Below are 14352 nucleotides of genomic sequence, written 5' to 3' on the forward strand. Positions count from 1 at the left end.
AATCGAACAAAAGCTAAATGTGACCGAGACATTTGTGGACGAGTGGGGGAACTTGTTTACAACTTCTGAGTGGGGGAACGGGGGTCATAGACATACGCTTGAGAGACGAGAAAGACGCCATGCCAGACTGACCTTCTAGGCAAGCCTTGAACATAGAGAGCGCAGTTTGGAACTGTGACATCAAATATGACATAATTCAGAGTTCTGCAGACGAGGGGCATCAGCATCCAACAGACTCTAACCAGAGGGTGAACGGGACTATAGCAATGTGGGGGAACAGGGGTGAAGAAACAAACGCCTTGTCTGCAGTACGCTTGTAATTTTCCTATTGGTTGTTGTTCTTATCTGACACACCTGAGTGTACTCCTGTTGAGTTGTCTGTAGCTAGTGCTGCTGCTACCACTATAAATCCAGTGTCTTGAATCTAAGAATCGCTGTTTCACTCTTAACAAGTACGCTCGTGTTTTTTTTTTGCTTTGATCTATTTATTTATTTTTTGTGTGTTTTTGTTAATTTTTTTCTGTTAACTTAATTTTTTACAAGGATAAAACAAAGAAATAAATGTTTTCTACTCAATTGTGTGAACAATGAGAATGTGCCCATCATTCTCATTGTAAAAAATCTCCAAGGGCAGATATTTAAAAAGCCAATGCTGGATTTTAATCACCTGATGGTTGCCTCTCTGGGGGGAAGGGTAGGGTAGGGTGGGGTGGGGAAGGGGGTGGGGGGTTGTCACGTCCCAGAATGCTTTAGGTTCGCACACAAAGTCGAAACAACAAGCATACCTCTGAAATACAACGGGGGCAAAGCGTTGTATTCACTGGTATGCTAAGCGATGATTGTTGCAAACTCTTGCCGTACATCGACCCGAACTGCCATGTGCCCGTCCACTCAAGTACCCGCGAGTTCAGGACAACGGAGAAGCTGAATGTATGAGACACCTTTAGTGTGATAGTCACACCCAGGGTTCGATTTGTTACAAGAACAAAGTAACCAAAACTGGAGGAGGGGACATTTTCTTAAGCATTCAGGCCAAAGACAAATCTTGACAAATTTGCCCAAAATGGGGACACCAGGATTAATGTGGTTAGCATACTGTACTGTACATATTTAATCAAAATGTTAAACTGTGATTTTATCAAACATAAATATCAAATAATGTCCTTAAAGGAAATGCCTATATTTAATTCAGTCTGAGAATCTGAATCAGGGATAAAACATACAGTGTATCCCCGCCCATAAAAATTAACGACTAGAGAAGGGGATATCAGAGGCATAGAGCCCCCCCCAAGCAAATCGAACCCTGGCACACCCTCTCTCATTCGCACACATCCATGGTCATACAACTTAACATCTTCTCTAACGTCTCTAATGACGGAGAACCCACTTTATACTCTCCCCGTTTGTCTCTCTGTTTTCAGAACCCTTTCTTCCTTCTACCCCTTTCACACACACACACGTTCTTTCAGAGCTATTGTAAAGAAAAATATCTACGTAACAAAGTATAGTAAATGAAAATGTCGATCTTTATAAATGCTCTCAAAGTAGAACATGACAATATACGACAAACACATTTAAAGGTTTTAGCTTATATCACTAATGTCTGTAACGGCATCCATGTTGTTCTTGGTTTGATTTGAAAAGCGAGTGGTTTATCGTCGTGGTTTGTTTGGATTGTAAATACTCTAGCTATTTGGGCCCACAGTATGCATCACACTTACATTTGATGTAAGAGCACTTTTTATCCCCACTTATGTTGTAATACCCTGTCTGTGGCAGTTCTGTGTGTGTGTGTGTGTGTGTGTGTGTGTGTGTGCGTGCGTGCGTGCGTGCGTGCGTGCGTGCGTGCGTGCGTGCGTGCGTGCGTGCGTGCGTGCGTGCCTACGTGCGTGTGTGCGTGCGTGCGTGTGTGTGCGCACGCGTGTGTGTAAGCGTGCACATACAGTATGTTTTTGTCTGTACATGTGAATAAAGGCAAGACTGTGAGAATGTAAGCAGGTGTATATCTTTCCGTCTGCGAGTGTGAGTTTGTGCAACTGAGCCTCCAGCGGTTGCTTAAGTTCTACTTATTATGAATAACATTTTTACTGTAGATACGAGTGTGTTTTTTCAGTCCTTCAACTTTTGATTTACATTTTTCTAGAACATGTTCTCCATCCTGCACTGTAACACACTATGAAACACATGTATGGTCCCCTCATCTCTGTAGATAGTGAACCATGAAGCAATCAGTAGCCATCTCTCATTGCGCTTGTAGTGGGGTTTTTAAGTGAACTGCATGCACGACGTGACTACTCTCCATAATGCTCCATATGATAATATGATTTCAAAGCCAAACGAATAAAGGACATATTTTTTGTAAATGCTTGTTCAGTTTCTCCGTTTATTTTCTGGCCTTTGTTATTTCTTCGGTGGTTCAATGGTTATCCTACAAGCATTGTCGCATAGCCAGACGATAAGAGATCTCCGCCTAGCAAAACGTCTGGTGACATCGAAATTCAATGCAGGGGCTAAAACAGGGTGGAACCAATTTAGAAATTTCAAAATGAATTGCATTGCAGAACCAATGCAGACCTTTAGTGCTGTCCTTCAGGATTATATATTGAATTTAGATCACCAGATGTTTTGGTAGGTGGAGGTCACCGATTGTTTGGCTACGTGAGACTGTCCTACGAGTGTCTTTAGTCTCTGATTTTACCGTGTTTTTGACATGTGATTGCTTGACATGGCTAAAAGATCTGTTGAAAGGATCATTCATGTGATTCACCTAAGTGTTACACCTACATAATAATGTACCAATTTGCAAACTCTGTGACAAGTGACTTTTTTTTTGTTAACCAAAGATGTGAGAACAAAACAGATTTCCAAAAATAAAACCTATTTTGGGAAGCATACGTTGTACACAGCAGGCTTTCATTGTCAGATCAGAAGTTCATTGTAAACCTTTTTCACAGCAGCCATTTTGACATGAACTAGTCGGGTAAACCAATGATACTGATTAAAGTTGTATTGTGTAACTTATTTTTGGTAACAATATGTATGTTATTAGAATATAACTTATACAATTGGGGTGGTTGCATTTGTAGTCTCCCCGCTCTTCTATTGAGACATTTAGATCTGGTTTGACACGACCTTTGACACGATCCTGTTTCTGGTTTGACACGAATTTTGACCTGAAGGTCAAATTTTAATAACTCCCGTGAACATACAGGCAGGCTCTATTGGCTCAGTGGTAAAAATGGCAGCACTTGTGCGTGAGACTGGGCCTCAAATCCAGGGTAGAACGGGAAAGTTCCATAAAAGTAAATGTACTTAGTTACTGTCCACGACCGCTGTGCGTGCAGCAGTTGTGCTGGGGAACGGTTATAGGGCTGCTGCCCACCGAGGTTGATTGCTTTCACCTTCTACAATTAGTCCCTGATTAGAAGGCTACAGTGAAAACCAGCAGTGGGTCCCCAGGACTGGAGTACAGAACCACTGTTCAAGTGCACAGAGATACAGAGAAGGTTGGGAAGGTTACATTCAAAATTGCATCTTTTGATTGATTGATTGAATAATTTGTTAACAGTTTGCAAAGACAAGCACAGGGAAGTACAGTTCAATATAAGGTCTGTTAAGAACATTTTAAACCCTTTTCTGTAACAGATTACTAATTACCTGCTTGTAATTGTAATCAGTAATTTTAGTTACCGTAATCAGTAAATCAGTAACCCCAATTACTTTCAATAATTTTGTACCTAAATCTATGCAATACAATACTGTTAAATGAAGCAACCCACAGGATATTTAAAGTAATCAGATTGCCTTACTTTTTTACTATTAGATGAGTAATTACAGTTACATGCAAGAAATTCGTCATCTGTAACTGACTCGATTTTTAATGTCATGTTCCCAACCTTGTTGAGTGTGCAGTTGGTGTCAAGATAAATGTATTACAATCGAATGTTCTTTTTTTTTTTTCTTCTTCTTTTTTTTTTTTTTTTACAAAAGAATGGATGTATGGCACACAGTAGGCTACAATGTTGTTGCTATGCATCCATATAGGTATGTGTTAAATCAATAAATACATTGATAAACAAATAAAGAATAAGCAATACGATAAAAAGTAAATAATCTCACTTTGGATGGACCCTATTTGGAAAGAAACTGCTTTTTCTTACAAAGGTATAAAACTGATATCACAGAGAGAGAGACCCCACCCAGCAGCCTCCAAAAGGAACATTGCAGATCCCACTACACTGGCTCTCCTTTTCTGTTGCCTGGCAACCTGACATCACAGCTCGCCAGGCCTGTGATTGATCAGCTGTGCCTCTCGGCTGCTTACCCACAATACCTTGCTGGCAGGCAGGCAGCGGCCAGGCATTCCCCCCTTTTCCAACCCCTCGTCCTTGATGTAGGGTCGAGGGGATGATGTGGGTGTGGAGGTACCTGTTCATTTTCCTGCCATTACGGACCCGTGACACACATTTTGGTAGCTCTCAAGTAAAGTGGACCATCAGTGTGCAACAGGTGTGATCATGACCAATTAACATTTTACCAACATGACAAAGCTGCAGAAGGAGTGGCCACATCATGACCTTGTGGCTCTAACAAGAAGGTTATTGGGCCATGGAAGATGGGAAGGACTACACTATTTACTTGGAGTCTTCACAGGGAACTAGGCCATGGGCTCTTTTCATGCATGTGAGGGGTTTTCAAACCTTTTCATCATGACACAGACCCCCAAACATGGATATTCATTAAGTAATGTGCCAGCATTTCAAATGATTCTGTACTAGGGACACTGGTATGTAATATGTTGATGATGTGCTTTGGTTTAAATGTAATTGTCTAAATGTCATAATTTTATGTGATATTATAGCAATATGTGATATTGCTAGAACAGTCACTCATACATCATTTGAACTGCAATAAAAGCAATACAAACTACTCATTTATCTGGGGACCCCCTTCAAGGACCCCTGGTGGTCCCCAGACCCCACTTTGAAAACCACTGACCCATGCTGATTCAACTAACACCTGCTGCTCTGGAAGCTGTTTGCTGCTATTCAATGAGCCGTAATTGTGTGTTGCTATACATGAACAAGTTGGCCTGGTGAGGTAGAAACACAGCCTGTCTGTTCTCCATCCACCTGTTGTAGACTGCACTGTTAACTCAGCAGCACCCCCTGCAGTCCAGAAGATGTGCAGCATTCATCAACAGAAACAGCATGGATTGTCTAGCTGCAAATCGAGCATCTGCCATGTAAAATGTCAGATTAAAATCTCACATTAGTCACTCTGTGTGTGTGTGTGTGTGTGTGTGTGTGTGTGTGTGTGTGTGTGTGTGTGTGTGTGTGTGTGTGTGTGTGTGTGTGTGTGTGTGTGTGTGTGTGTGTGTGTGTGTGTGTGTGTGTGCGTGCATGCGTGCTTGCGTGTGTGTGTTTGTCAACACTCGTCCTATCCAGTGCATTGTAAATAAGACAATACATTTATTGATCCCCAGAAGGAAATTCAGGAGTCATAGCAGCTCCGCAGTAAGAGTGGAAACTTCAGGCCCTCGACATGTGTACTGGGTCTCTGGATGAGTTAAAGTTATGTTATGTACAATTTATCAACACATACTGTACATCTATTGCCAATTAATAGCTATATTAATGAATATATGTACTAGTCTATCAACAATGAATGTATGGATGATGGATATACTGTATGCAATCTATCAACAGTCTGTTAAGTCAATTTTGTCAAGTACGTTTTATTTGCAAAGTGTCAAATCACGACAAAGGTTGTCAAATGACACTTTACAAATAGAGCAGGTAAAGACCATAGCCTACTAGTCTACAGAGAACAAACAATTCCCCCATGAGCAAGCACTTGGAAAAACTCCCCTTTAATGGGAAGAAACCTCGAGAATCCTGGAGAAAATGAGAAGGAGGGAGAGAGAGATTGGGAATATGAATATGCAAATTAAGGAATATATTAATGAATAAGCCTGTAATAAATATATGAATGAACATGTGTACAGTCCATCAACAATTAGTACATATGAACAAATATGTATCAACAATTAATATAAAGTATATACTGTATGTACAATCTATCAACAGTGGATATGAGAGTGAATATGTTATGTACTACAGTATGTCAGCAGACCTTCAACATGTGAATGTGCAATATGTGTGATTTGCTACAGTATGTGTTGCTTCATTTGTATATGTGTTTATTATTACTACTACTGTATACCCCAACCAACAGGTCCCTGGCAGCAACCTCCCAAGGAGACAGTGGTCTACGCTCAATAAATTCAGGACTGGACATGGCCTCAGCTTGGCCAGCCTTCACAAATGGGACAGTAGCCCAAGCCCACTGTGTGCTTGTGGAGAGGAGCAAACAATGGAGCGCATCATAGAAGTTTGTCCTCTCCAAAGACTGAAAGGAGGATTAGTCACCGTCCAAGGACTTTGTATTCGCTAAATAAACTACTGTATATGGAGTCAGGTATAAGTGTGCAGCATTTGACTAGTTTCAGAATAGTCATACATAATTGTACGACTATCTGGATGAATATGTACTACAACAGTTTTATATGGCAGTTTTATATGACAGTTTTATATGCTCCTCTCCACAACCACCTACAGAAGGTCCAGTTCGATTCCAGTTATGGTACCTTGGCCTTCCTCACAGTTTGTTCAGTTTGTTTACATATATAGCCTACCTTGTGCTGATGTTACCCTGACGCCACAGCTAAGAAGAGGACACTGGTTACTATACAGACTGACAGAACATGTGCAGCAGCCTGTTGCACACATTGAAGGCCCTGAGAGCTGAAGAGCCCTTCCTGTACAACCTGTGTTCAGTCCAGTTCAATTTAAGCTCATTTGCATTTCCAGGATTCCAAGTGTTTTACCCAGGAACTTTCAATGCCTTCACCTCCTCCCCCTGGATGGTGATGGGAGTTGGGGGGCCTCTTCGTGCTCCGCGCCCCTTGGTCTTTTTTATTTATTTTTATTTTTAGACACATCCCAGGGGCGTGTATAAATAGTGGTGTCTTGAGTCACTTAAATTCTGAAGAGAATAAAAATTGAAATAAAATAAGAACAGCCTTCACATGTGGTCATGCAACCAATATTATATAAAGGACACATTTAGGTCAGAGCAATCCAAAGTGTCAGTGACACCAGATCACCAAAATATGTATAATAATAATAAAAACCTCATTCTGTCACGATCACGGCCACTATTGTGTCCATCATGTGACTGTTTAGCCACTGGGTGTGCCTCTGCCCCTTCCTTGCCCTGCTCCTATTTCCCCTGAGCCAATCTCCTACTCTCCCTTCTACCTGAGGCAAAGACTCTGATTGGCCTGAGTGCAGTCACCTGTGAGGACCAGCTGAGCCTGGTTGGGTGATGAGCTCCAGTGACTATTTAGACTCTGTCTGTGTGTTTGTTCAGTGCTGGATCCTAAGTTAGTGTCAGGTTTTATGTTCAATGTATGCACAGTACTGTTATCCTGTGTCTTTCACCAAGTAAAGTTAGGTTTATGTGATCTTCATCTCCTGCCTTTGTTTGAGTTCTGAGTTTGAGTTCCTGCACTTGGGTCCTAACACCAGTTCCTGACACATTCCCCTATCCCTCCCTCCCCCAACCCACAATCCCCAAGACTATCCAGGACAGTTGTACAGCACAATCTCTGTTTATTGTGGCACTAGATAAATGAAGAAAAATATTGATGTTGAGCTGGAGGTGTTTAGTCACACGGTCACACCTCTCCACCAGGGCTCTCTACTCGTCCTCGTTGTCATCCATGAAGCAGCTGACAATGGAGGGGTCATCAGAGAACACAATGCTGTGGTCTACCCCCTGCTGTACCCCCTACAACTGTATATACTTTGCCCATTTTCTTAAATTGTTTTTATTATATTTTGACACTTGCTTTGGCAATGCAAACGTATGTTTTCTCATGCCAATACAGGCCCTTTGAATTGAATTGAATTGAACTTCTGTAGTAGGCAACTTGAATAGGCCTAAATGTGACAGTCAGTGGCACTAGTTAAATATTTATGTAAAGCTTCTGTTTCTAATGTTTTTGAAAATATTGAGGGGTCGATCATTGTAGTGTTGTTATAATCGTGCCCAGAAATCCAAGTTCAGTTGGTCATACGTGGAATCAGCTCAGAAGTGGGTGAGTTTGGTTCATAGGGGTTTGGTTACATGGTGCAGGACGCCATCTACTGGAGACAAAAAAGAAAGAAAGAAAAGAAGAAGATTCCTCATCATTAATTGTCATGAGAAGATATTGAACCTTTTACAGAATTATGGGTGTCCACTGTCCCTTACCTGTATAAAAGATTCTCCTGATTTCAGAACAGGAGTCCTTCTTATTTTGCGGTTTTATCCTTTGGTTTGCCACTGAGACGTACAGTATAAAAATCACTGTTTTGTTTACTGTAGTAGAAGAAGAAAAATATTCATAATGGTAATAATAATAATACGTTTTTTTTATAAACTTACTGTGATACCAAAAAAAATGCCTTTTATTTTATTTTATTATTTTCATTCAAGCAATGACATTTATGGACTTTTTAAAAATGTTTCAAAACCAAACGAATAAATAGAAACAGACATGTGATATTTGGCCCCTAGCCTTTGGCAGTTTTGAATGACTGATAAGATAAGATATTCACCTATAAGTGTACAGTATTGTAAGGTTATCATAACAATCAGATGTTTTAACTATATATTTATACTAATCCTATCAATAACCTGAAGGGAGAGCTGTTTGTTAATAGTTATTATGGCAGCAGGGGTTTCATTTATATTATAAATGTTTTATATTATAAATGTGGGGGGAAACCTCAGGAATAAAAAGGGGGGAATAAAAAGGGGATGTTGTTTGAATGGTTTGTTCTGTTGCATGTCCCTTGTGACCAATAATGAATACCCTCCCAAAAGGCTATGACAGGCCTATGTTGTGGCAGAGTTAAGCCCAATGTATACTTCATTGTACGACAGTGACGTGTGCCCAATCGCTCAATTACAAGTTGTAGTGTAGGTTTACTAGGTCAGACTAAATGGAATGGAGAACGCCACAATAATGCTGGTGGAATTAAAATTATATTTTAGCAGGCTACATTTCAATGTCATGATAAAACTCAGATGCAGCAGCACCCTCTATTGGTGCAGAGTATAGTATGTTTACATTGGAATGGGATATTACTTTGTTACTCATCATGAACCTGATATTATGTTATGTTCCAAAACGGAACATGATAGTACAACATAAAGTACAAATGTTACTACATCACTCAGTATACTCAGTATAAAGTAGTATGTTTAACAATTTTAAGTACATGATATAGTATTCTGTATCTCAAGGTCACATAACGCATGGCAGGTTTTTTAATGTTGACGGACATGTTATGAACATTTCCAGAAACATGTTTGCCCAATTTCCTTTAATTCTTTGAGTGAATGGAACAAAGTATACCTCATACTTTCTGACATTGACCCCCCCGCCCCCCAAAAAAAACAACTAAGAAAATGAAAAGATACTTGGTTCATGCGTAGCTTTTAATCTGAGAATTAAAACTCCTTGAATGAACTAAATCATGCTGTACAAGTATTTGAGAGCAGTAGCAGCAATGACAACTCACTAACACAATGGAAACCACAGGGTCAACACAACAGTACAGTACTTGCTCCAGAACCTCAAAATCGAAGTGATTTGTCATCAGGCCTAGCCACAACCAAAAAACATGCTGCAATAATTAAACACATAATAGGCAAACAGTTATCTGGACATACAAATTATTTACAGCGACACTGCATTTTTATTTTTAACATCTTATTTCTCAAAGATAAAACATTTAGGGACAAAGAGTTCAAACAACTTGAGTTCATCTCCTTGAGACTTGTCCAAATCAATCAAAAGAAAACACAATTCTTTGAATCCTTTTCTCTTTGGAAGTGCACTTATCAAGACCAGATTAATTATTGACGATCTAAGGTTTATTCTTGAACAAACAAATACTAACAAGTACATTTGGACCGTCATCTATAAACACATTTTTATCAGTTATTTATTATTAGTTTCCAAGCATGGCAGGTCCCTTTTTTGGTCAAGCAGAGCAGATTCCTTTTCTATGTCTTCTAAGGACTCGCCCAGTTGTTCTAACTGTTTGTGTGTTGCCTTTGGTCTCCTGTTCCTCTCCTCTCCTGCTCGTTCCAAGGGCCGTGCTGATGCCACAGTTTGCTGCTCATTATTTCCGTTCAGATTGTTCTGGAGCTGTGTGAAGCGCTGCAGTTCTTCGATCTCGACACCAGGGGCAGTGTTACCGTTGAGTTTGACTACAGGTGAATGTGTTTTAAGTGTCTGTGACTCTGTGGCCTGAGTAACATAGATGCCAGTGCCTTGTGCCTCTGTTTGGCCGCGGGGTTCTGCCCGCGGTGGCTCGGCGGCAGTTTGAGACGCTAAGGAAAGCTCTGTTGTGGCGAGGGAGGGGGTGGCGATGCACGCCGGGGGCTCGAAGACCGACTTGTCCGTTCTGCAGCTCTCCACAGATAGGTTACTGTGGAAAGGGTTGTTGCAGTCCACGTGCACGTTCTTTGAGAACCCCAGTGCCGAGGAGAGGGGTACCATGTCCGTGTGCAAGTAGGGGGGAGGGCTCGCTCCGTCCAACGAACACTCCCAGTCCTCCTCTCCCTCCTCTTCGTCCTCCTCCTCTTCCTCAGGGTCGATTGTCTCTAAGCTGTGCGTGCTGCAGTCCGAGAGGCCGCTGCACAAGCTGCTGCCGTCCTCGTCCTCGTAAGCTTCATCGTCGTCATCGTCGTCATCATCGTCGTCGTCGTCATCCTCGTCGTCATCATCATCATCTTCCTCCTAGAAAATGTTGCAGAATAGCACGGTTGTTTGTTTATTTTAAAAAAGAATGTATGTTTAAGTATGCTGTGAACAGGCTTTAATTTGACAGTTTTGTATAGTGTTTTATATAATGCCTGTCCTTTGTTGTTTTGTTCTGTTTGTCGAAGACCAAGGACCACAATGGAAATAAGTCTTTGACTTTATTGTGTTCATAACCTTCACGTGTTATTTTCTGCGAAAAGCATGTACACTGTGTACTTTTCCATCAACTATGACGTCTGAAATAAATCAAATCAAATCAAACCTCCTCATCCTCATCCTCCTCCTCCTCCTCCTCCTCCTCAATTTCCTCTTCGTCTCCCAGGCACAGATCCGAGTCGCCGGCTTGGTCGTGGTGGTGGAGGTGCATGATGGGAAGGTGCGGCGGCGGCGTGCCGCTCATCAGAGGGAACTGGGGGTTCTGTGGCTGCTGCTGATGCTGGGCCAGCAGGGAGTCTCCATGGTAACCGTTGCCGTTGGTTACGAGGGGCTGCTGCTGCTGCTGCTGCTGTTCGCGGCTCCTCTCCACCTCCAGCTTCATGATGGTGTGCAGGAAGTGAGTGCGCACTCGGACCGGGTTGAACTCCAGGCGGCCCGTGGCGTTGCTGCAGCCGTCCTTGCTGCAGCCACAGGGGAAGGACATGCGGTCCACCTGCGCACGCACAGGAAATGACGGTTATGCTAGGATGAAACGGTGCTGTTTAATTTTAGGGGTGCAACAGTTAACCCATTAAGACCTGGAACTGTGTCATTTTTAGATTTGAGCTAAAAAGCATTATTTTACACTTTGGGCTATTCAAAAATAGCAGATATACAAGCTCATAGCGCGGCACCGAGTGCCGCGCTATGAGCTTGTATATCTGCTATTTTTGAAAAATCGTGAAAATGTGTGCAAATCTTTGAATATATATATATTTTAAAGCGAACATTTTTAACTCAAATCTTTGCTTCTGGGGGGTCCCTGGAACAAAATATTTTGATGGGGGTCCACGGCCAAATACATATAATTTTGGGGGTCCTTGACATGAAAAAGATTGAGCACCTCTGATATAGAAACATACGTTTTTCAGAATACTGTTGAGATTTAGGAGACATGTAGAATCGGCTTCAGGTCTCAATGGGTTAATGGCCCAAAGATTCAAATATAGCGGAAAATAGCCGATCTATACGATGTAATGCGACGCGTTGTGAATGTGAATGTGTAGATTTGCTACAGTATTTTCAATTATTCGATTAATCGAAAAAAGGAATACGTAGAATAACTGCTACGAAAATAATCTGTAGCTGTGGCCCTAGTGGATTTGGGGAAGTAAAACCGCATGAATGATTAATAACAAGTGGATATTTCTCTCAAATGTTGCTGCTTCAAAGAGAACGCACACAACTAATGGCTAAATAATTTACCTTGTGCGATCTATGATTTTTGAGAGAATGGATGCACTTCAGCTGTCAGTTAGTCAGCTATCCAGCTATCCACTGGTAAGCTGGATAGCTAGATGGCTGATTTCAGCACTATTAGTTGCGTGCAGGTGCTTCCTTGCTGCAGACATGTAATCAATTTCTATTCTTGCTTTTAGTGTTGTAGTGATACGTAATGTTTTGCCTGTCATGATGTTGTTGTGTACGTAATTATTGTGTTGAACCACAATGGAAACAATCCCCCCCGCCCCCGCCCCCCCCCCCCCCCCCCCCCCCACACACACACACACACACACACACACACACACACACACACACAGGGACGTGCACAGATAGACTCTAGGTGGTGCTAGAGCACCTGCCCTTTGCCCTCTTGACCAGAAGTGCCCTTTTGAAAAAAAAAAGTTTTCTTTTTTAGTTTACAGCAGGGGTCTTCAACAGGGGGTCCGGGACCCCTAGGAGGTCCTCAGAGTTAGTACAGGGGGTCCGCCAAATCTTTATGTGATATGATTTTTCTTTTTACCATAACCACTCGAAACCTAGCATCCCTTTTCTGAGGAGAACTTTAGCCAAAAATAGCAGATCTACAAGCTCACAACGCCTCGCGCTGCGAGGCGTTGTGGGCTTGTAGATCGTCTATTTTTGGCAAAGAGGTATAGGTGTAGAGGGAAAAAGAGCAGACCAAGTAAACAAAAAAAAGTATAATTTACTTGAGCACCTGCCCCCTCAAAATGTCTGTGCACGCCACTGCGCACACACACACACACACACACACACACACACACACACATACACACACACACAAAGACAGACAGACAGAGATTTTGCACATTTATAGAGTTTTTCTCACTTTGCATCTGCGTTTGGTCATCATGCATGTACAGTACACTGTGTAGATAAAGGAATAATCCAGACGGGCCTCACCACAGATCCATTTACCTGGCACTTGATGCCAGCCAGGCTGCAAGCGCAGGTCACGGGGTCGCACGCGCCCCGGCAGTGGCAGCCGCACTCCTCCCGCGACACGCGGAGCGACCGCAGGTCGTGCTTCTCGTCCACGTCGATGCGGCGCACGCCCGAGGCGCGGAGCAGGGCGCGGCGCCGCCTGGTGGTCAGCGGCTGCAGGAAGAAGTACTCGTCCACCTCGGTGCAGTCCAGGTCCAGGTCGTCCTCGGAGATGTCCTCCAGCGTCAGGGCCTCCGCCTCCGACGAGGACACGGTGTTGTTCTTCGTCATCTGCCGGAGGAGAGAGACACGGGGAAGGTGTAGGTTGGTGTCGAGTTACAGCCAAACGAGAAGAAACAAGACGGGGCGTCTAACGACGGCGCGGCTTCCCTGTGAATCTCTGGCGTTGATCCGAGTTGATGTACTTACAAAATGTGATGAATATTCTATTTTTTATTTTTCATTAATATGTAAATGTCCTGAATATTCACAAAATGTGACAGATGGACACAGAAACATTTTGGGGAAAAACATACAAACATACATACATACATACATACATACATACATACATACATACATACATACATACTGTACAGCAGTGGTTCTCAAACTTTTCCATGCCTAGGACCCCCAAAATGATATGTATTTGGCCGCGGACCCCCATCTAAAAATATTTTGTTACAGGGACCACCCAGAAGCAAAGAGTTGAGTCACAAATGTTCGCTTTAAAAAATATATATTCAAAGATTTGCACAAATGTTCAAGATTTTTCAAAAATAGCAGATCTACAAGCTCATAGCGCGGCACTGTGCCGCGCTATGAGCTTGTAGATCTGCTATTTTTGAATAGCCAAAGTATAAAAGGTCATAATTATTCTGATGCTATATTTACACATTTTTCTGGGTACCCCCTGGAACACCCTCAAGTACCCCTGGGGGTCCCCGGACCCCACTTTGAGAACCAATGCTGTACAGTACATATGTAGGTACAAATGCTCTTCAAGGCGACTTGGGCCCTTCGGTTTCATGCCGGAAAATGTAAGATAGCATAACATGATGTTACTAAGACACCCAGTCAAAAAAAGTAACATCCGATTGCATTTG

The 14352-nt window shown here is 42.3% G+C and overlaps 1 protein-coding gene across 1 annotated transcript; it reads right to left on the reverse strand.

The window, feature by feature from the left end:
• Positions 1–9551: 9551 nt before the first annotated feature.
• On the reverse strand, positions 9552–13537 carry LOC311040550 (uncharacterized protein; the record flags this gene model as incomplete). The annotated part of the gene is made up of 3 exons (XM_084050881.1): positions 9552–10801; positions 11148–11534; positions 13226–13537. 3 exons carry the CDS (start codon positions 13535–13537, stop codon positions 10058–10060), a joined length of 1443 nt encoding a protein of 480 aa, XP_083907007.1. The 3' UTR covers positions 9552–10057.
• Positions 13538–14352: the final 815 nt, after the last annotated feature.

Source organism: Gymnoscopelus microlampas, assembly GCF_963454915.1.
Source record: "Gymnoscopelus microlampas genome assembly, chromosome: 24".
NCBI lineage: Eukaryota > Metazoa > Chordata > Actinopteri > Myctophiformes > Myctophidae > Gymnoscopelus > Gymnoscopelus microlampas.